General features: G+C 45.5%; 1 protein-coding gene across 3 annotated transcripts; it reads left to right on the top strand.

Annotated features, from left to right (window-relative positions):
• Window positions 1-838: 838 nt before the first annotated feature.
• On the top strand, window positions 839-23,474 carry s1pr2 (sphingosine-1-phosphate receptor 2). Of its 3 annotated transcripts, XM_053851192.1 has the most exons (3): window positions 2,256-2,304; window positions 2,372-5,656; window positions 20,486-23,474. In XM_053851192.1, exon 3 carries the CDS (start codon window positions 20,603-20,605, stop codon window positions 21,716-21,718), a length of 1,116 nt encoding a protein of 371 aa, XP_053707167.1. In that variant the 5' UTR covers window positions 2,256-2,304; window positions 2,372-5,656; window positions 20,486-20,602; the 3' UTR covers window positions 21,719-23,474. The 3 variants fall into 3 exon arrangements, with proteins under 3 accessions (XP_053707168.1, XP_053707166.1, XP_053707167.1); XM_053851193.1 differs by lacking the exons at window positions 2,256-2,304; window positions 2,372-5,656 and adding an exon at window positions 839-906; XM_053851191.1 differs by having other exon boundaries at window positions 913-5,656.
• Window positions 23,475-24,101: the final 627 nt, after the last annotated feature.

Below are 24,101 nucleotides of genomic sequence, written 5' to 3'. Positions count from 1 at the left end.
CAGTGCTTCCAATTATTACCCCAACACGTGACTGTCTGTCTGCCTGCCTCTTCTCAGCCCACATAAGCAACATTCCCTTCAAACACTGCGAGGAACTAGGACGTGTTTGACCGAGAAATGTCATGTGGGACCTTCTTCAGTTTATAAACGGCAATAAAGGACGCACTCTCTCATGAGTCACAGCACGACTGATCTAAACCACACACAGGTTTATGTCCCGGTCACAAAACCACACATGGTTAAAAAAAAGAAAACAAAAGGCATGACATTTAGCAGGCGATAGCATGTTCAAACAAGCTCTTTCATCTCTGCACGTACGACAGCAAAGTTACAGCTGATGCATCTCGTGTGAAAGGTGTCAAAGTCTGGTGCCGAACTCACACTTCAATGTGCTAAAGAACTCAAATTTAGAAAGTGAACTTTCGCTCCAGTTGGGGGAAAAAAACAACCTTGCTAGATTCTAATCAATAGACACAGAGAAAATAAAACCAAACCTTCTCACATGCTGTCAGCTTAATAGCACCTCACCCAGCCGTACTCCTTTTTCGCAGATGGCTCGAAGCCTCCCTGATTTCTTTAGATCTGGTGCCAGCAATCACCCAAAATTGTCCTCAGCTGACTTGCTGTTTTCCTCAAGGTTGACCATATGGACCCTGCTGCACCCCTCACACGTCCCTAAGAACAACACATATACAGGCACTGTCAAGGAGGAACATGAAAGGCAAGTCTAAAAAAATAGAATTGACAAAAGATAAAGAAAAATGTTGTTTGTTTTGTATAGATCAAAGGAACATTTCTTAAACTCATCATACAAGTCACTGATAGATCACAAAGAGTGCTACTTTATACTAAAATGTGTGCGCTTCAGTGTGAGTCAGAGGTTTGTCAACCCTCCTTCAGACCAAGGTAGGCAGTTAAATTTCCTTAAATTTTCCGTATACTATCTACAGAGACTCTTGTATAAATAAATAGAAAAATAAGTCTTAAATGTAACTTGATTTTTGTCACTTTAGTTATGCAAAATGAGAATAAAATAGGAAAAATGCTAATCATGCTATGACATGCTTAAAATATGTTTTCTGATTATATATATTCTTCTATTTTACACACTTTTTATTTGGAAATTGTCAATATAATACAGTATGAATATATTGGGAAGTTATCTATGGAAAAAAAACATGTAAATGTAAGATACAAAGGCACTATTTTACAATCTTTAATAGCTTTTTAATATACTTTTTCTGACCTCATGAGGGCCGTAAAGAGGCACCCGTGGCCTCAAGACCCCACTTTGCCCACCTCTGCTCTAGCTAAACCAATTTTCAATGCTTCCAAGCCAAGATATAAAGATATACAAATTCCTGAAACAATAACGTTCTCTGATATTGATACTACGTGATACTGATGAGCACAGTACCATGATGCGAGGAGGCAGATCAGTAATGTAACCTGGCAGTGGTCGGAGGAATGTGAAGGCCTCTTGCTGGTACCTTTGGGAGCAACTAAGACACTGAACAAATGTCTTCCTTTATTGTTTTGTATGGCAAACTGACACTTGCATGTTATCACCGACCACTTTAAAGGACGACCTTGTCTGAAGGACGTTGTTTGATGCTGTCAAGAACGCAGTTTTCCCAGGAAAAGTCACTCAACTTGGAGGTCATTTGATCTGTACTACACCTCTGGACTTGTGGATTTGAAATCTTACCTCCAAAATACTAAAGAGAGATGAAAAATGAGCATCATTTGCATCACAGGAGCAGATGGATTGACTGGGTGTTTTGGGTGATGCAGGCGACGACAAGTCGGATCACTTTCTCAGTCATGAGCTTCCACGTCAACGAACGACGTCAGGAGTGATGTCATGCTTTACAGATGGAGTTGGGTGGGTTTTGGGGCGATCATTTACCAGCGTTTTAATCTTCCTCAGGGGGTGAAGGGGAGGCGGCTAATAACAGCTGCCAGATGTGCAAAGTCCCCCGACCCCGTGCACATTCTCACAGACAATGGAATGCCTGTGAGGAGCCCCGACAGGAAGTGAGGTCAGGCCTCTTGACCCCTCCCCTAAACTTAGTAAGAGAGCTGGGCAGCTCTGGTGGAACAAAGTGTCCACCATCAACTGCTGACGGTGAGCAGTCCGTCCATAAACGCGTCTTTAACTGTGACATTGTTACACAGTGTTTATTACACACCGTCCTGATAGCGGAGGAAACAAACTCTCCGTGCCGTAAACTTCATCCCCTGCCAGACAAAATCGTCTTCCTCCAGAGAGCAGCTGCAGCGTGGGCGGCCGGGACCAGTGTGGTAAAGACGGATTGCACAATCTGGATCCTTGAAGCGTCAGCAAACTCATGAGTCAAACTCCTCACAGACCAAGACTCATTTGAAGACTGCTGGCTGGTTTCCACCGCGGGGTTTCTGCGATGAGCTGTTGAGTCCTCCCACGAATCATTGCTCGGATGGGATCAGCCAGACCAAAACTCTCTCACTTTTGCTCGCCACAATAAAATAAAACGGTGACTCATCATCCTGTCATATCTCTGAAGCCAGTTTTTAGGTTGAGAGTCCGGTTAAACACCCAACTAAGACTTCAAAACTACAAAAAAAAGCTATGAGTATATGCAAAATAATTTCCTTCCTCTTCCTAAGCCACAATATATGATTTAAATGAACTAAGTTTGTTGCCAGACAAAGTCCCTGAGGGGCGTCTTGAGTGAAAGGGGAACAAAACTGAACCGCTGCGTGGTGCTTTCCGCAGGGTGAGTTTGGGTGCTTTCTGAGTGGAGAATGGTACTTCTCTCATGCACACATGAGTTGAATCTAGAAAGTGAGCGATCAGCTCAGGCGACTAAGTCAAGTCTGAGCTTCAAAAAAAAAAAAAAAGCTTCATCTCGGATAAGTGTTCTGGCTCAGATGTTCTGCTTTAATCATGCTTGAAGCTTTAATAACAAGTTGCTTAGGTGACAGTTTTGGATTTCATCCTGCAGGATGTTTTGCTTGGCCATTCGATCTCCGTTTATTTGTGTTCCTGGAGTAGCCCTGATGAAGCACAGAAGCTGCTCTCCAAACGTACTGATCAAACCCCGCAGCAACAGACGCATGACATCAGCGTCACTGGGGACGACTGGCGTAATGACTGCGAAGACGCTCTCACCTCCCCTGGGGTTGAAAAGGAGCGTCTCCGGGGGCGCGAACACCTGCCCGGACGCTGACTAACAAACCCTGACTTACCCGTGCCTCACCTTGTTGCATCCCAGTCCAGACCTGAGGGATGAATGCGCACCAAACGACTGGAATGACTCATTCGCAAGAGGGATAAAAACGTAAAAATAAAAGGTCTGTTCTCCTTTCACTCCCTTGCATTAGGGGAAGGAGGGTCGGCCTGCGGTTATTTCAGGGGTTGAAACCAAAAAGAAGCCAAAGTTAATGCTGGATGTTTTTTTTCAGCTAAGACCATGAGAACCTCAAAGGTCAGAGAGAAGTGTTGGAAACTTCCACACGACAGTTGAACATGCACTTCCACTCTACACATCACTTCATACACATCAGCCTAGTACTGAGGCAAAACTGAGGCGTTTGTACTGCATCACTGCATAACAAACACCAATTATTGTTTTCTCATAAACTCTTTTCACAAGAATATCTTGAAACAATCCGATAAAATGATCTGAAATGAAAATTTTCTTCAACAAAAACGTCATATAAAATCTGAGGTCTAGATGTTTAGGTGTCCAAATGCTGAGCCAATGCTCATTACAAATTTGGTTGAGGTTTATCTCACTTCAAATGTAGTGTACCGATTTATTTTGAAAAAAATGGCATTTCTTTTGCTGTAAGAAATGCTCTCTTTGTGGCCTCGACACGGTCTTGTCTACAACACAATGCAGAGGACCACCCCACAAATCTACAGACGTTTGTCTTCAGAAACTGAATCAATATCAACAGAGCCACCTTTGTTACACCTGAACGGTGGTACAATAACATGTCATCACTCCACATTTACTTCTGTCACGATCATTGTTTCCACTTCACTGGCAGACTTTCATTCTTGCACGTGTCAGTGGTGGCTTTTTTGCTTTGCACAATCACAACAGGTTCCCCTTTGAAAACGTCAAAGCCTTTCACCACTTATTTTTCGGACTGTGACAACACTAGTGACGGACAACCTGACACAAAAAAACAATGTTGTAAGCGACCTAAGATCTTCAGCTCACGGATCTGAAACGCCTAGAACATTACCGCCGTCTGAAGGAGCCTGGAGAGTTTTGTAATGGGTCTCCGGTGGTGGATGATAATTCCAGCTCATTTATTCTTTCATCATTGTCTACTGCTCAACCAAGCAAGCCTCTGTTGTGCTCATATGAGTGGCTACAATAGTTCTCACTTCCGTCCTGTTGGCTTCCTCATACATACTTGCGTCTACGTCATGGTCGTAGTAGTGGCTACTGAAACCAGACATGAGACTCACTTTTGTTTAGCACCAAGTTCTTTATTGAAAACTGAAAAGCAGCTCTCTTTTCCCTATTATGTTGAAGGAGAAATTCTTAAATAATTCACCAAAGTCCTGATCTACTTAAGAGGGCGCCATTTATGTCACAAAAAAAAAAAAAAAAAAACAGAACAAAACATCTATTTCTGACTCGACCTAAGAACAAGCAAGGTGGAACTTGTGGTTAGCTTTACTGCTTAAGGTGGGTCGTGCCACTCTGGGTTTTCAACCGACCGGGGGCCTTTTATGTGGAGAGTGTACACTCTATAAGGGTTTCCTTTGAGGCACTCCGCTTTCCTCCCACAGTCCAAAAACAAACCTACTGGATCATGGCTGATCAAGTACAAAATTCAAGCTTTAAGAGAAGCGTCATTTCCAATAACTTAAAGCAACCATGTATTGCTGTAATTTACGCACCAAAACATACTTTTAAAAGGCCAAACATATTTCATGCATATACTCTGTTTATGTTTGAATATTACTCTGAATTCCTTTGACAATAAGCCGCCCTTCAAAGGTAATAAATCAGGTAACAATAGGAAGTCATTGTGACTACTGTAAGCAAACTTTACCCCGTAATTATACCAAGCAAATATATTTATTTCGGTTGGAAGAGCTGACAGATTTGATTTCAGTGTTTCTATTTGTAGCTAGCTGAGGCAGAGGGGAGGAAGTGAGGAGGAGGAGGTGAACATCTGGACTTCATTTGTCTGCAGCAGAAGAGGAGAAACAGTCCAGAAATAAACTCTGGAACTTTTGTTCCGTAATAATTGTCAACCAACGAGAGACATTTCCACGCTGAGGCTGTAGTTTTATACGCGCATGACGCTACAGTGGGTGAGCGAGAGTGAGCGGTGGAGAGCGTGTGAGTGTCTGTGTGCACGCCTCCTGACGCTCCAGAGCCCTGTTGTTCACTCAGACGCGGCAAGACAATCAGATGGACCGTAGGCTCCGAGCTCAGCGCGGAACGAGAGGTCTCCAACACTTCCCCGCCTTACGTTGATACCATTCCGACTCGCTGTCTGTTCCCTGACCCGTCTGCCGGTATGGATTTACGCGCGCCAAACTTTTAGGAGCCGCTCCTGGATCCGAGGGCGCAGACTTCTGCGGGGTTTGCCGTGGACTCACACGTGGAGACACTCGGATCATGTCTATCTCTCTGATGGGGTGAGTTCCGATCCACATTTTCTCAATGTTGACAGCTTCTTGCATCGCTAGAAAGTCCTTTTTTTTTGCGCAACTTACGCCGCCACTGATGTCGCGCAGACGCACAAAGGAGCCAGAACCTCCTCTGGGTGTTTTTCTTATTTTTCATAAATAAGTAGGTTCAGTTGCACATGACAGCAATCTTCATCGTCAACCACCAGCGCCTGCAGACAAAGCACCAGGTTTACTAACCGCTGAATGAATAGCTGACTGTGCGCGCAGTTATGAAGGCTCATAATTCGGTGTCAGACATCGGGTTAATGCTGTCTGCATCTCCAGCGCTCGGTTCCTCAAAGCCGTTGCACAGCCTGCTGTGACCCCCCCTCCTCCTCCCTTGTGACCCCTCGACGTTGTTGAGGCTTGTTCATCCGTCACTCTAAAGACGGCATTGTATTGAAACGCTGTATTAATAAGACAAAGGCCCCTATTATCCCCCCGTGTGTCGGACTTAATATGTGGGCCTGAATATGCACTCAGACTTAACACACTTTTGTTGTTTCATTGTTGTCAGAGGCTTTAAAGTGGGCTGTAACACTCTTGACATGCACTCTAGCAAGCGCTACCCTCACTATTATGTCTTCAATTTCACTAGAAAACTCTGCAGTTAAACCTGTTCAGCGCTGAATATGACGTGAGTCGTGTCCCCATCGCAAAGGTGCCGATGACTCACAAACCCAACAGCCACTATTTGGATGTCAAATATCAACAGGGAGCAAATATAGACACACATTTTCTTAATTAAGTAATGCTGCAGCCAACTGCTGCTGAGAATCAAATGCTTTTGGTGTTGCATCACCGCCAGACTTTTTTTTTTCGTTTTTTTTTTATTTCCTCACACAAAACCAGTGGACACAGTAACTTGAGGTGCTGGCAAATCTATTTAACGCTCAGCCCCTGTCCAGGGGAGGAAAACAGTGAGTAACGTTTCGCTCTCTCTGCTATGTTTGCTTGATGATGAACCCCTCAGAAAGGCTGACATTGACTTTGTTTGCGTGGAGATCAATAGTCTGACAGCAACCCATTTGGGCAAATAAATTGAACGAGAAACTGTATAAACAGTATAATCTGGCGTTCGGCCCAAATAAGGTCTTTCTTTGTCGTAGAGTAACCAGAGTGGAACATGGGGATTATTCCAGCTATTGTTGCGCTTCAAAGCGCTGACATTTTGAACTTTAATTCAATGGAAAAAAAAGAAGAAGCATTTTGTCTTTTGTCGTTGGTGGTGAAGTTGTGTTCTTCAAACTGGCCCGTCCAGCAGAGGATACGCAGGTGTGAGGAGTCCGCCGCTGAGGCATCCTGTTCTCGGAGAATCCGAGATAAGACTGGTGTTTATTGCTGAGATAAAAGCCTCCATCCATCACGCTCTCTGCTGTGGTTGGTCCGCTTCACCCTTGAGCTCATTAGCAGTGGTAGAGGAAATTATCTAAAGCCTCAGCCGTGGGTACGCGGCGAGAAAATCCGAGTAAACACCTTGCTGTGATAGCATCATCAGTGTGGAGGAAGCGTGCTCTGCGGCTTTAGCAACTTAGATGGTGTTGAAAGTTCTGTCTGCAAGATCACTGAGGGCGCCGTTGCACAAGAGCAGTGTGGATTGTTTGTCCACGGCGGGACTCGGGCCCAGGTGTTGCTTCCAGCAGGCTTCACACGGGTCGGGCAGTGGGCATTGCTGCAGCGTGTCTCCACGGATCATTGCGCCGGGACAACCGCGCCACCAGGCCGGACCGCTGCCAAGCACCATCAAACACACACGCGCTTGGGTGGAAGGCACCATGGAGTGCAGAGAGTCAAGAGCCACACGCAGCCTGTCACGCCTGGCATTCATCTGCCCAAAGAGAAAGTCCTTCAGAACTTCACAGCCTGAAGCTTTTTTTCTCTCCCTTGTTCCTCTTGCTTCTTGTTGTGCCATGTAGTAATACACAAACAAGAGCGCAGGGACGACCTTGACTGGCCGACTACAAGGGTCATCCCTTGCAATGTGGTGTATCAAATATTAGCTTTGAAGGTGAAAATTCACACTTTTGTTGTAGTGTTCAGTTTCACCACAGAGGGCGCTAGAAACAACCTCAACAATACTAACATTTCAGCATGTTCTGTGGAGAAAAGTTACCGTGATTTCCAAACTATTGATTCACAGCTGAATATATACCGTGCCCACACATTTAAGCAGGAAATAGATTTTTTACATACATTGCCCGCACTGGTCTACAGGCCACAGGTGCAGCGGTGTCGTCCACCACGTAGAGCGGTCAGTGATTTCTGTGTACTGGCCTAAGAATGCGTGAGAACATGTTTTATTGACATTAAAGCGCTCAATGTGCAGTTTTCGCCTCTGTGTTTTCTGAGTCCAGTCCATCTCCAGGGATCTGCCAGGAATACACACAGGCCAAAACAGCACACTCAGCACTATAATGTCAAAAAAACACCTGTGATTTCAATGGCCTGATGAGTTTAATGCGACTGAAGGCATTGTTTGGACGTAAAAATCGAAATATTGGCAACATTGTGGTTTAAGCTGCAGAGTTCAGATAGTGTGGAAAAAGCATAGTGTGGAATATACCCAGCTCAACACGCAAGTTCATGCGGTGAAACTCCTGTTTCTTGTAAGGGGACCCCAAAACCTCCTCTTATGGTCCCAGGAATTTGGTTTTGACCAGAGAGGTTGTATCTATACTGACAGGAAAAACCTGCTTTTTCTCCAGCTTTCTTACAGACTATGAAAAGATGCTAAAGCAGAGGAGTACTCTATGTTTATGTCATGAGATTAGTCATTCTTGTGGTTGTTTCAGGATCAGTCAACTTATCTGAGTTTCGAGATTTGGAGTTTTCTACATATGTGGGGAAAGACCTGAATCGAGATTTCAGAATGGGACCCGGGGTCTTTAATGAAGTGGCCCAGCCTATGCTTTGGGGTTGGACCATGGAAAGTGGAGTCTCCGGGGGATAGCGTGAGAGATGGAGACAAATAGATCAGTTGAATAAACAAATAGTTGTGCGTGGACGGATAAATAAATGAATCGCAATAAAGCTGTGGGAACTGGCTTTCCTTGGGACGGGTCACTAGGGGGTTGCTGGCTGGGATGGGTGGAGGGAGGGTGGTGTCGATCCCTGAAGGATGCTCGGGTTTCAGCTGAGGCCTGGGAGCGGTCCAGAAACAAGAAGCAGTAAGACGGCTTTTCCTTTGGGAGAATGACATCTCTATTGTCGTCTACACACACCACTTTATTCAGATAGATTGGAGGGCTAACAACACGGAGAGATCAGAGGAGGGGTCTGCCAGAGGCACCTGAGCTGGAGTCTGGTTAAACGAAACTCCAGGTCAATGCAACACTTTAAACAAGCGAGGAATCGGAACCAGGGCGGACAATGGAGGCGCTGTCGTCGCTTCCTTGTGAGGGATATTAATAGCGTCCAGCAGACAGCAGCTTGGGCTCGGCCCGGGGTTTATTTCTTTGCTGGTTCTCGCTTTTACAGTGAAAAACACTTTCTCAGGGTGTGGCAGCGGGAGAAAAAATAAACGCCTTCTGTTCGCGAGCAGCAGGAGCACAAGTCACAACAGAAAGCTGACAGCATGTTAGTTTCTGATTCACAGCCAGGAGCTGGGAGTGCCTCGCATCTGAGGAGGAAACATGGCTCCCGCTGTTTTTAACTATTTTCTGGAGCGTCCCGCGATCACCTTGATTTAGCTCCACCTGCTGTCAGTGCTGGTCGGCTAATAACATAAACATTTACATAAGCTTCTTCACAGACGACGTTGTTGTTCACAACGAAGGATCCATTAGCTTAAAAGTCTCCTGTTACATTCCTTTTCCACTTGAGGGACTTGAACAAACTATGAGGACCCCCCCTCCCCTCTCGCGCAGGACCAGACGTGGATGCTTGTAGCAGCATGCCAGGGTTTCCTGATGCTCTCTGGAGCGGCTCTTCTTCTGTCAAACCTTGTTCCACAAAAGCAGCCAGTTGGAAGTGGAGCAGAAAATGTGTTTTTGAGCTCAGCCTGGCATCTGCAGACCTGTTGCACCTCTCTCAGTCCCAACCGGAGCTTTCTGCTTTCCCCATTTGGAGGCACTTTGCAGTTCCACTTCAGGTCATACGATGTGATTTATGACCCGGATTGGAACAGGAGTAATCACTGCGGTCGTGTCATGGTTTACTGACTTTCAGTCATTAACTCCAATGGAGAGCAGCTTCACAGAAGCTGGAGGTAGAAGATGCTGGAGCTCTGAAGCCACTCTTTGCTCTTCCTCTCTCCTGGAGGTCTTTTGTTATCCCGTCAGCTTTGTTTGTGCAGCTGGACAGCTCAGCAGGAATACTTCAATGCATCACCTCAGCAAATCCAGAAGTTAGCTGGAGACCATTTTCTTGGACTTTGAATTGTCCACTGCAGCCAGTGAAAGCCCGGATCTCCGGGGAGCCACCTCAAGAGGTTTTTCTTGTGCGGAAAGTCAAAAAGGCCTTTTGTAGGAGTTCATTCAAAGAAGCTGGTGGAAGACTTTGCCGGGATTTATTGTCTCTTAATCTCTTTTCTATGACTTTGCGGGCCGTGGTCGTCTTTTTTACACTGGTAGCTGCAATTCACAGTGATTTTCGGAGGGAAAAAAAGAGGCTATAGCTACGTTCTATTTCGCACAGAGGGGCCACTTCAGAACCTTGTACAATTATGGTGGGGAAAGTGGTACTCTCTATAATTACATTCTTATGATGTCTAGACCAAAACTATATCATAAATCACAAGAAAAATAAAATAAAATAATGTTTTTTTGTTTCTATGTTTTTGCTAATAAAGCTAATGCTAATCTAATAATGCTATTGCTAATCTAATATGCTGCTCCATTTTAATACTAACATTCTCTTGCTGCACACCGGAGTCATTTTATTGTTCAAGGGAGCGATTGGTGGGGTGTGAAATTTAACTGAAAGTCAAACTGGACTGACGTCATAACAGTAAACTCATTTCATGCACATAATATTGCACCGCATTATCTGATTTGTTTCCCCTTCAAATGATGGCTCTGGTCACAATGTATTGTTTTGCAATGTATTGTATCACCACTCCTGTATCGGGATACTTATCGTAGCGCAAGATACCTGCCAATACATAGCCAAATATTTACTGTAATGTAACATGAAAATATGAATATTGTTCAAAATATACAGTATAGAAATCACTTTTTTTTTTTTTTTTGTTCCATGTCAATGACGGCTTAGTCAGAGTGTGTGTCCAGGTCAGCCTTCCCATCCACACTCCTCAAATTCCTGACTTAGGAAATACATTTTCAGGACGAAGAGTTAGAGCTCAAGCTGAACATTGAATCAAAACACTGGGTCCTTTCAGCACAGCGTGTTTGCAGACGCTCTGTGTGTGGCAAAACCGAAGCAAAACTGTTTGGGCTCTTTGGCTAAATGGTACTTTTTGGGTTATGTCGAAATTGCTTGGCGTGAGTCTCTCCCCCGGCTCCAAGACATGACAGCATTGACCTCCGTCCAAACTCCAGTGGGGTCGCGGCAGGGGCCAGACCGCTCCCTTCAGACAGACGGACAGAGTGGAAGTGGCTGCTGTTTACTTTAAAACTAATATGACAACTTCTCAAACACGACCGTTTCTGAGGCCACAGTCAAGTAGCTGTTCATGGAAAAGCGCCACCGCAGCCAACAGTGATGTGAAATATATCTTGGCGGGCTACTTCCCCCCCCCTAAACCTCACCCCCCATCCGACTGTGCTGCGTGAAAATGATTGAGCGTACGCTCAATTTCTTCCATGATGTGCTCCGGTAACGTTGCCAGGGAATGAAACAAACACACGCAAACTCTGTCACAGTTTTGTCACTGTCTTACAAATTATTTTAGATAAAGATAAAATGCCTTCCACTCAGAAAAGATGGATGCATCAGATTCAGACGTGTGGACACTACAATACTCCTTCACCAGGCAACAGCAGAACTCTCTCAGTTTCCACTGCTGGAGCTTCACTCCAGCATGGCAGTCAGGTCTGTTTGTGTCCTGCCGGCCGCCTGCTCCGCACAAGCTCCGGCATATATGTTGCCATGTCTCATGTTTCTTGTCATAACATGCAGCGCAGCATCAGCCACTCTCTCTCACGACACCATGGCAGGGCTTCAAGCAGAACCTGAGAAGGGGTGGAGTTCAAGGTAGAATAGGAGCGGAGCAGCGAGACAAAAAAAGAAGAGGGTTCAAAGCCATTCATTAGCTGATACCTCATTGAGAGGACGAGGAGGGTGTGAAACCTGAATCGATCTGACCTCACACACACAATCGCCGATTAGAATCGAGTCGCGCACCTGGTTATTAGCACTTGTACACAGGCAAACTCGACAAATTCACAAGCAAGGATCACATTTGTGGTTAACCGCTGCTCCAGGGTCTGGATTTTTACAGTTTTCCTTCACTAACTGAGGTTGGATAACAACCTGGATTTGACATGTGTTTAGTAGTATCAGCAGAGTGTACTGCTGTGAGGACTAAAGCATGTTTCAGGAATAAAAAAACCTGCTTCATCCGTAGGAAGCAGGAGGAAATACAAAATGCCTTTAAATAGGGTTGCAATATAGAGCCCAAAATTTTGCGGAAAATGACTAGAGATGGGAGGATGAGGCTTCGTGAAACAGTGCGATCATTTTCAGAGCCCAAGAGGTGGCGCTCTTGGTTTGAAAATTATGTGAGGCTTCTCTGAATTCAGACATTTTAGAGCAAAGAGTGCCATGTAGTGGGCGCTGAAAATAAGGAGACTGTTTCATGAAGCCTCATGAACCTATCACTTGAAATGTTGTGAACACAATTAAACTAAATAAATGTCAGATATTTCACGAGGAAAAAACTGGAAAAAAATTGATAAGAAGTATTGAAAATATGTCAGGAACAGCTGTTCTTCTGAGTGACGGGGAAAGGGTCAGGCTTAAGCATGCAGTTGGCTCAACCCTGCTGTTTTGATGTGACAAGCCTTGTATTTAAAATAAACTTTTGAAAACCTCAAAGAATTATTTGCAATGAGCACTACAACACGCTCAAAATAGACCCAGCATTTTAATAAGAGGAACCGTTTCACTTCTCTTCGTGACAATTAAAACTCATATCAAATACAAATGCATTTATGATTATTGTTTTGTATCATCGGATCAGAGAATAAAATACTGATTTCCATGAGTCTGACTCCAGTCCTCCAGATGTGTGTTGTTCCTAAAACACGGCAAATTCTGTTGCTGTAAAAACGCCACTGGTTTTATCTCCGACCACGTGCTTGCTATAAAACCCTCTTGTAACTGAAGGCAGCTGGCTCGTAGCGCGAGATCAACGCTCCGTGATGTGTTGTTGTGTAAATACACAAACGGAGAAGCCTTATAAAAAATAAAAAAAATCTCCTCAGATGGGTTTGCGCGACGTAATGACATCTTTAAACGTCGACGGTAACAGCATGTCTCGCCCAGATGTGAGCCGTATAAACCGTTCTTGATGTTGATTTAATCACCTCTCTGCGGCTTTCTTGTTTGATGTCTGTGGTTGAGTTTAAAATATACCGTGGTGGGCATGAGGAGGGGGGCGGAGGGGGGTTGGAAGATGCGGCTCTGTAAGCCAAGAAGCGGAATATGCTAAGCAGGCTCAGAGAACGGAGTGACTTTAAGTTGACAGAAACGGTCATGGGGTGAAGATATTACAGTAATTGCCTCTGAGGCGCCGCGTTTATGCACTCCCCTCCTCCTCCTCATCCCCCGACAGTGGGGCAGACACAGGGTGGTGGGGGGGGGTTGTCTGTGCGGGTTCTGGCTCCTGAGGCTCCACGATGCCCTTCTTTACGCACCTCTTTGTCTGGAGTGTCTATATAAAAAAAGAGCCGCTCAGCACATCTGCCAAATTTAAACCAAAGTTGCAGCCCGAGAGACAAAACCGCAAAATATTCTACGAAACGCACTATTAGACGGTGCCAGACAGATGTGCTCTGACAGACCCTGAAAAGAGGCTGTGCCCAAACTGTCAAGCGAAAGGGTAATCCCTAATTGAGGCCACCCACTTTTCTAACGTGTCGCAGGAACCGTTTATAAAAGAGGAACCTATTCTTTTGCCCTTTAGCATTTTTACAAGGCCATTGTGTTCGGAGCTTTGAAGGCTGCGCATCTTCAGTTTCCGCTCTGAGACATCACAAACTTGCAGTTCTGTTGCATTGGCTTCCTCTGTGCTTTTTGCCGATGACTTCATCTGTATCAAAACCATTTGCGTAGCTCTTCCCTTGACTTTGGCGTCAAAATAGCCGCTGGTGAAACCAGCTATCACACCCACAACGATTGTTTCCACTGCAAGTCACAAACAGAGTGGGACAATAAAAAAAATTGCGATGTAGAACTGATTGAATTTCAATCGCTTTACGATGTTCGTGAGATCTGAGCCAAGTCTCTTGGTAGCTATTGCTCCTCTGATGTGAGCTTTAAACACAAGTGGGATACGACATCGCAAGTTACGAGGCCACATTGAAACAATAAGTTGGAAGAAGCAAGGCGGTTATGTATGTGGCCTCCTTAGACAGTCAACATTACCTCCACTAGTCAAGTAGTGCTGTTAAACCGGATTATTTTCAACAAGGATAAAAGCTGAGTGAAAGCTAGCGCGTGCTGAGCAGTTCCCATTTTGGGAGCTCTCATTCTGACTGAGTTCCTGTTTTGTACTGGTCATAATAAAAGTGGTGAGCTGGTTGTTTCCATGGAGACATTGCAGAAGCCAAGTCAGTCTGGAAGCTTGGAGTTCTATTCCCTTACAAACCCAGACTCTTCAGTGAAAGTTGGACTCGGTAATAAACCTTTAATAAACGGAGCCTCCAAATAAACCAAAGTGGGATGCAGGATAATCATTTTCAAGGACAAAAACCTGTACACACTGCTCGGTTAAAAGTTGTTTGTTTTTATTTGGTTGTTGTTTAGACATCAGCAGTGTTTAATCTGGCTATCAGCGAGCCGCGCGGCAGTGAGGCATGTTCCAGAGATAAGAGCGGCAGCTCCAGATAAGGCCAGTTTTGACCAAGAATCTGGGATTATTTTGACCTTCTCCGTGCTAATGCTGCGTGACTACCATGTGCACCAGTCCCAGTTCCTCTCGGGGGTTGGAAACATTAACGCCGCTTCCTGGAAATGGACTGCAGCGGATCAATAATGTGGTTAATGTGAAAAGATTCCACGCACCCCGAGGCCTCATAATGGACCCGGCTACAGAGAGACTACACATGCTACCACTGGATTTACACGCACAGCTCATATAATAAGGGGCCTGTCTGGACCAGTCAGGTTGTGCAGTGATGACGTTCAATAATCTGTGAAACATAAGTGAACAGGTTGCCCCTCCACATTGGTTTCTTTTCTGTCATTTCTGTGCCTCGCATGTCGACTTTTTGAAAACCACGGCTCTACCTTCAACCTGATGTGTAGTTTCACACCCTGAAACAGTGGCTCAGAAATCCTCTCCTGTTGTGAAACCGCAAGACTTCTCTCCCAGAAAGCCTCACGAAATACTGTCTTCTAAAAACCCCGGGATTTCCATTGTGTTTTTACCTTTATTTTGACTAAAATGTTCCAGATATAAGTCTGATTTCATGCCCCGCAATAAGTTCTGACACGTCATTCTTTCTTTCCTCTCAGTTCAAGCAGAAACCAAACTAGTATGTTTTTCTTCTTTCGCAACCGTAATGCGCAAAAACTCAACTCTGAAATCCTTTTGTTTTGTTTGGACACGGAAGCCGTCCAACTCTGTCACTGACCCACATCTATCGATAGGAACATAACAGATCGGATCCTCACGCGAGAATTTTGTTCAGTTGGTGCTTTAGTCGTGCACTGAGGAACCAGTGAGTCACGCGATGGACTGATGAAAGTTGTTATAAAAGAGGAAGTGAAGGACCACTAACTGATAGGCAAGAGAAACAGAAAACGCGAGCAGGTGGTAGGGAGGCGGGGGTTGCTGAGGGCAACGCTGTTTTACTTCTGCTCGACTAATTGGGGCTTATCAGGTGTATCAGAGCAACACACCTGTGGCCCTTGTGGCGCCGTCACTGCTGTGATGGCGACCTGAGGCTTCCAGTTCAGTGAAGGATCAGCTGCTTCATGTCAACGTTTCAAAATGGGACCTCAAGTTCGAATGATGAAATGATCTTATGAGGTTAGAAAACCAGAGCTTTCACTTGAATACACAAAGAACCTGTGCCTGAAAGGAAAGAGAGTGTGATCTGCGGTGTTACATAGAAGTGTTGTTTTTTTATGGCTGATGTTACCATCAAGTCACCCCACAAACCGTTTAAAAAAAAAGTGTAGAAACGGAGGGGCTGTCACTGATAATATCATGACATCCTGTACTTGGTGACAGTCTTGTTTGCACCATCTGTGCATGTCTGGGTTTTTTTTTTCTTTTCCTGCAGGTTCCTGTCATCGCTCAGACTCATTCTATCAACACAAGATGTTTCCATCACCACTGTGTTTGAGTGAAAACGTGACATGTTCCCTCACAAATCTGCATGAGGCAACTACAAAAAATACCAGCGCGCTCCTTTGTAACAGAAGCGGCTGCTAGCTTGTCAGAAATATTAACTTACCAAAAAGTTTTTTAGCGCTAATATGGTTGTTGTGCGTCGGATGTCAGAACCGAAATTAGAACTGTGGACTTTAGTTCTGTAAACCGTTCTGTGTAGGATAGTAGTATATCAGTGTGAGTTTTGGCCGATAACATTTGCGATTATTTTTTTGGGGGTAGTCCTCTCAGCTAGCTTGATAAACTATGGCACTCCACCGTTCGACCAATGATATCGATTATACTATCATGAACCTCAAAAGTCTGGTTGCTACATCTGTACTCAAGTTTTACCTTGTCTTTTTTAGAGAATGGTATCTGTTAGCTGGTTTTGCTATAGCGTAGCATCATGCTAAGATGCGCTCCTTTTATAATGGTCATAATACATGCCTACTTCATAACTGTATTTGACCTTGAATATTGATATTTGGGTCACAATGCGTACCTCAAAACATCAGCCAAGAATCATACTTGGATACAAGAGTTGCAAACATACCGCAGTCTTGGGTTTTGACGTAGAAAAGCGCCTTCCATGCTATTACATTGACCCGTATACCATGAGTTGTGCATCCAAACTCAAAACATTTAAGCACTTTCATGGGTCATAATGCTTAAATCTACAGAGTCACGATACAAAGCTCCACATATGGGTCGCCATATGTACCTCAATACCATTGTTTCAAATCCCTATCTCCTTATATGGGTCAGGATTCATCCCTCTACCCAGAAGGCACGACCCCAAGCTCATGTGACACATGCCGCCATGGTTTGTTTACATGTTTGGGCCTCTAAAAATAAAAGATATATTCCTGTAAATAGCTACAAAGAGTTTTCTTACAAACCGCTGAAAGTCGATTTCTCTTGCAACTGTAAAAGGAATCGCAGTGGATTTTCTAGGCCACTGAATCGTCCGTTCTGCTCACGCACATCTCAGTTGTAGGAGGAATCAGGAACCAGATCCACGTATAACTAATTCGATTGGACATAAAATGTCATTTGAAAAGCCTGAGCAAATGGAATTATGACTCCTTGTGCAGCGTGTGATGTTTTCCGTCAGAGTTTAGTGCTATAAACAAAACAATGGCTCGGCGACTGCGATGTTTGGGTCAAACATGGGCCAGTCGGAAAAGCAGGGAGCTAAAACGCCCCCGCTTTGGTCGGCCAATCGCCGTGGCAACCCGTGCAGCAGGTAGAGGGGTGTGGCAGCGCCGAGGGCAAACCAGCCCGTCTGGTTTCACGCACGCGGTTAAATCCCGTGATGACAGATAGCGCTGCCTCAGCGGTGACGGAGGGATCCTCGCTTATTTACGTGACCCTTATCACGCGGGTCAGAGCCGAGGACACCCTCGGACTGAGCCACAGAACAAGTTCCGGAGAGGTTTTCAAGTATTGGTGGCAGGGATTTGGAGGCCGGTGCTGAGGAGGGGGGGCGTGTGCTGTGAAAAAAATGGGAAAATCACTTTAAATAGAGCAGCAGGAGACGGCGCAGACACCGGGCTGCACTGTATCATCTGACTTCACCCAATAACACAATCAGCTCAGCAGAAAATCCTAATGAGGTTAGGAAAAGTGCAGCTCCGTCTCCCGTTCGTGTCCTGGAGGATGGTGATAAGCCTGTTGTAAATACATCTCTCGATGATACAGATGAGACTCGGTGAAGGAGGCCATTGTTCTCTGGTGCTGCCTGGGGAAATACAGAGCTGATCCTCACCAGCAGCCAACGCTCCTCCACTCACGCAGAGGTCTTCATGGATGTGCGTGGAAGTCATGTTTCAGATTCCTGCCTTTGTGTCCAGATGCCGTTCCACATGCATGCCCTCTGTACGCCTTTGTGTCGCCCCCCCCCCCCCCGCCTCAATCTCTGCTGCAGCATCGCTGCACCCAGCTCTCAGGTTAAGTGCTGCTGCCGACGGAGGTGGAGGTGAAGACGGGGGCTTGGATTACCTCGGCTTGGGCGTCCTGTTACATTTGACAGCTTTAAGACGGGACTTCAGTTGGATTTCCACATCTTTTCTTTTGTAGGAAAGCCGGCGGAAAGTGCTGACATGAGCGTGCGTCTTTGGGGCCATATAAAAGTGCTGCGCGGTGGATTGTGCAACCTTCGGCAGTGAAAATATAGCTGAACAGATGCCTCTTCCCTTTTGAGTGATGCTGTCACGGTCAAGTGCTCAGTGTTGAAACCACAGAGATGACCGCGGTTGCGTCGCACTTCTCTCGCGTCAATTGAAATGATCACGATCTATGATCACAAAATATATCTGTGGCGATCCAGCGCGTGTCAAAGTCAAGGCCTTGGGACCTAATCCGGGCCGCCAAATCTGAATTTGAAGCGCACTAAGAAACATATGGGAAATGGGGCCGGATAATGTCTCTATATAGAGACTTAAAAAAGCCCAAAAAGTTGATGGAAAAAGGAAGGAAATCAACAGCAATCGGTGACGTATGTGTTTGAGGGAGAAACTACTCTTCTGTTTTGAGTGTGCGGTGCAAAAATTGTCAAAATTATTATGCTGTTTAAATACTTATTCCCAGTGCAAGGACCGCCAGTGAGAGAGTTCATTGATATACATTATGCTTGTCCCACAACGGGTGACTGCAATACTTTGTTTTCAGTCTGAAGACGAGAAACCAACTACCTCAAAATACGAGCAAATAAAAATACCAACAACGAAAAGTGGTTGTCACAAAAGTAGTGTGGAAGATCAAAAACGTGAATCATTTAGTTCACTTGACTAAGAATCCGGTTATTAATGTAAGCTACACATTCAGTGGGTCAAAGGTCAACCTGCTGTCCTCACATAGTTTGTGTAACCAGGCATCAGACGCAAGCGTCAATCTCATGTTATCTTGTTTATATCAGCGAGCCAGAACACCATGTGTGAGTCATGTACATGTTATACAATGCATCTATGCTCTGTGCTTGTTTTTTCAGTCAGAAAATATAGTGGAATATTCCACTTTCGCCGGGAGCTTTTATAAACTTCAGGCTGATCATTCTGGCTCAGGTTGTGCTGAGATTGCCCAGTGGAGTGGAATGATTTACTCCCCACACCAAAGCCTTGTGTTGACAGGCGAGTGCTGGGACGGGGTCACTGGAATGTCCCCTTCACAGTCCGAGTGGAGTCATTTGTCTGAGTGCGTTTACTTGTCCGCATTTATTCTCCCACCTGAAGGTCATTGCCGGATGATTTAGGGTAAATCCTCCACGCTGGGATCAATGCACCTTTCTGAGTTGCAGCTTTTTAATGGGACCTATTTGGATATTTATTGCTTTTGGGTTTGTGAGAAAGTATTTGTTTCTGCTTGGCTTTAGCTTGCCAATGTGCCGTCAATAGCAAAAATGGGCCAAATAAGATCCAAAAAGAGAAAGTCAAAACATGCTTCTCACTTAAATTATGAAACTTTTAGACCACATTCCACATTCCAACGTTCCGAAACCTTCACTTTCAGACTTCCTTTGTCAAATTTTGGTGATTTTAAACGCAGAAGTTGTGGAAAAACAAGCATTTCACAAGCCTCATGATTTTAAAAAGTGAAAAATTCACCTTCTGGTCCTGAGACTTGCAGTTGAACTGTGAATATGTTTTTCTGATAAACGTTTCTACGCAATCCGGAGGCAAGAAAAGACCAGTGTCATGTCGAGAAATAAAGCCTTTAGTCTGCCTAAGTCTGGTAGAAACATTTGAAAACAGCAAATGACTCGCAGTTGCAACTTGGGGAACCTTTGTGTTGCAGCGCATCTCTTGGGTTTCAGAGCGCAATACTGCCACCAGCTGGCCGGACTTGCGCTTTAACTGAAAAACGCGAGGCGATTCAACCAGTTTATTAATCCATTTTTAGTTTGAAATGTGTACAAAACTTGAAAAAATGTAACTTGAGCGCACCAAAAATGTGTAATTCCAATAGAGTCAGAGTGTGGAGTGGAGAACTATTCATCTTTTATATCCCAAATTGTCAGTTGTTGTATTGTAACTGTGGAGGCAGCGAATATTTCCAATGTGCAATGGTGCAGCCTTGCTGTCTGGATGAAAGATTAAGCTGAATTAAACAGAGAATTCCTCTCTCCAGATGTTTTTTTATTTGTATTTGGCCGACATCACCAGTGTATTAACAGGTTGTTGCCCAGAAAATTCCGCTGGACGTGTGTTTCCTGACTGCGAACAGATGCTCCCAGAGTGTGTTTCATTGCGATATTGCGCCGTCGCCAACTCTGATCCTCTGGTCTGTGTGTGCAGGTGACCCACTCGGAGCTGCAGAGACGTGACCGCGGGACGTGACGGTCCTGGTCCTCTTCCTGTCCTTGTGCAGAGGCAGTGCTTCCTGGCTTCCCCCTGCACCTCTCCGCTGTGTGAATGAATCTTTACCGAATTGTCGCTGTGCTCTTCCGGCCCGTCAACATGAGGAGCAAGTATTCCCAGTACTACAACCAGACTCTCATCCCGTCTTACTACGCCTTCGCGAAGAACGAGAGCCTTCAGGAGCTGGTGATCCGCATGGATAAGAGGGATGTGTTCTCCCAGCAAAACATCATCATCCTGGTCCTGTGCATCATCATCATCCTGGAGAACCTGCTGGTGCTCATCGCGGTTTTCCGCAACAAGAAGTTCCACTCCGCCATGTTCTTCTTCATCGGGAACCTGGCGTTCTCCGATCTGCTGGCAGGGTCTGCCTACATCGCCAACATCTTCCTCTCGGGCCCGAAGACTTTACAACTGCTGCCTGTGCAGTGGTTCATCCGGGAGGGCACGGCCTTCATCGCGCTGGCCGCCTCCGTCTTCAGCCTGCTGGCTATCGCGATTGAACGCTACATCGCCATCACCAAGGTGAAGGTGTATGGATCCACCAAAACCTGCCGCATGTTCCTGCTGATAGGAGCCTGCTGGGTCACCTCCATCCTGCTGGGAGGATTTCCCATCATCGGGTGGAACTGCATCAACAACCAGCCCGAGTGTTCGGCGGTCCTGCCGCTCTATTCTAAGTACTACATCCTCTTCGTGGTCACCGTTTTCAGCCTGATCCTGCTCTCCATCGTCATCCTCTACGTGAGGATCTACTTGATCGTGCGCTACAGCCAGCAGGAGGCCACCAACTCTCACGCCTACTCGCTTCTGAAGACGGTCACCATCGTCCTGGGGGTCTTCATCATGTGCTGGCTGCCGGCGTTCACCATCCTGCTGCTGGACGCCTTCTGCGGGATACAGTTCTGCAGCATCCTGTCCAAGGCGGACATCTTCTTCAGCTTCGCCACGCTGAACTCAGCACTGAACCCCATCATCTACATGCTGCGCAGCAAGGACATGAGGAAGGAGTTCATGCGGGTTCTGTGCTGCTGGGGGGTCCTGCAGAGCGGCCGCCCCGCCGACCGCTGCCTGGTGCCGCTCAAGAGCTCCAGCTCCCTGGAACACTGCACCAACAAACACGAACACCAGAACACGCCCATCATGCAGGATTGTACCACCTGTGTCTAGTGTGTGTGTGTGTGTGTGTGAGAGAGAGTGTGTGTGTGCAATACAGAACAAAAAGACTGTGAGGAGACAGAAATGTGAGACAATTGTGACAGATGCATGAATCCACAATCCGTTTTCAATCTGTTGAGCCACGAGAAATGTTTCCGCAGTGGGTAAGAACAAAAACACAACACAAGCTTCGAGCTACCAACGTAAGCAACACTGAATAATCATAAGTTTCACTGCGTGGCACATGCTTTCAGATAAAGACGCTGCGTTTGCAACCCGCAGGATGAAGAGGAAACGCAAAGGTGTTAGTTTCTTTTGGTTAGTTTATACTTCCTGTTTACGTCATCTTGGATTGCGTTCTCAGGATTTTTTTTTAAACTGTCAGAACTGGGTCCCCAAAAATTGAAAAAAAGAACAAGATGGTGGAAGATTGGCAGCCAAAAGCCTGTTACAACTGCACTTACAGTGGCGGAAATAAAGTTTTTCAGACAGTTAGAATTTACCACAATCTGAATTATTACCATGAAAAATAGTTTTTGTGTTTCCGAAGATCTTTTTGCAATTTAGTCTTTTTTCCGCCACTGTATGTCCGATTTATTCGCTTAAAACGTTTTGAAATGGAAACAAATTAAATTCAAATTACAAGTTGTTTGTGTTGTGTTTTCAAGGTCAAAATTGTGGCTGAAACTCTAGAAATGTGAATGACAATTGCTCACGGGTACATTTTTCCACCTTTGTCCATTCAACGCTCATTGGAAACTGTCTGAGTTTGTTACACGAGGCCTTTTCAGGCTTGTACTACAGCGAAGCTTGCAAAAGTCAGAAGACTTGGTGGCTTCACACAACATCCGGGGCTATATATACGTTTGTATATGTCCCTCATATAACCTTACCTTCCATGTACTGCATGAATTCTTTGCGCTGATGTATTATCACTAGCTCATCTGTCCACGTAATCTGTCCCTCCTGCTTTCACTGTTGTATCTCTAGTTTCCTCTGAGGAGTCAGACTTCACCGGCGCGTGCCGTCTGCTTTTCTCACCAGGAATTCGGCTGAATGTATGTATGAAGTGTTTTGGGGCAGGCGCCCCATCCTTGACAGTATTATTGACCGTTATTCTTGACCCCGGCGTCGCTCACCGTGAAGTCGCCACGAACAAGTTAGCCATATGCCTGGTGCAACTAACGTTCTACAGCCATAAAGTTGTTGTTTTTTTTAATATTGTGTACTCTTTGTGTGGTCTCCCAGCGAAAGTTCCATCGTCTTTATTTAATTTAAATTCCATCAGTAGTTCGGTTCAACCAAAGATGTGAGCGCGTCTTTGCTTTTCAAAGGCGCTGTCTCTCTCCTGACATCTGGTTTTCGAGTCCTCCAGGTCATCACTGGCACCCGAGATGAGTCTCAACATTCAGGATGAGTTACAACGCCTCTCGGCCTCAACATTCCCTTCCTTCAGCGAGCGACATCCTGTCTTCTTTTCATAACCAAGTCAATTTTTTTTTTCTAAAAAAGCACTTTGGCAGCTTCCGTGATGTTTGCTTATCCTTTTTTTGTAATTTTTGATGTAAAGATGTATCACTCGGATGTTTTTTATAAATATATGAGTAACTATGTATGTTGTGTCGTATGGACTGTCCCGTGTGCAATAGCCTTGTGTGTCCAGTAGCACGCTGCCTGTGTTTATATGGTACAATCTAAACACTAATGTAGGTACATAAACTTGTTTGTTCATACATTTCCATTTTTATAAAATAAATGAAAGAGTAAATGAACGAAATGTGTGCTGTGGTTGAAGATTTTCCCGGCAGGTCCCGAGACGTTTCATGGCGACGTGCTCCGACAGGGTCAGGAAAGCACTCGCTTCAACATGAAAGGCTGAAATCGAACATGCTTGGCTATTCATCACCCCGCAGTTACATGATGCAACTGCTCAGAGGCGGAGTGGCTACGGTGGGAGCAGGATTTCTATTTGCAAGACGTCTCTGAGAGCAGAAAGAAAAGGCCCCGGGAGATGTTTTTAGGGTAGAAGGGAGACTCTGGTGGTGCTGGGGAGAGGTTGACTTATAGTGGCCTTGGGATAGTTGGGCCTGTTTCCTGTCAGGCGTCCAGGATTCCTGGGTGGGAACGCTGGCTGAATCAGCCCCAGGAGGCTGCGCAGCTGGGAACGCTGCCAAGTGACTATCAGGATGTGACATCAGACTGAGATGTGAAGTCAAACACCCAGAGCCAGACAGATGGGAGTGTTTATCTGAAGAGTGTGTTGAGCAATTCGTCAAATCGGAGTGAGTAAACACGAGACTGACTTTCATCACACTCGCTGATAGAAGGATGGAGTCGGCTGACAAGGTACAACCATGGCAGCGACCTCTTGACGTGACCCCTATTCATACCCTTA

The sequence above is a fragment of the Synchiropus splendidus genome, chromosome 19 (genome assembly GCF_027744825.2).
Source record: "Synchiropus splendidus isolate RoL2022-P1 chromosome 19, RoL_Sspl_1.0, whole genome shotgun sequence".
Classification (NCBI taxonomy): domain Eukaryota; kingdom Metazoa; phylum Chordata; class Actinopteri; order Syngnathiformes; family Callionymidae; genus Synchiropus; species Synchiropus splendidus.
This window is presented reverse-complemented; position numbering and strand designations above follow the sequence as displayed.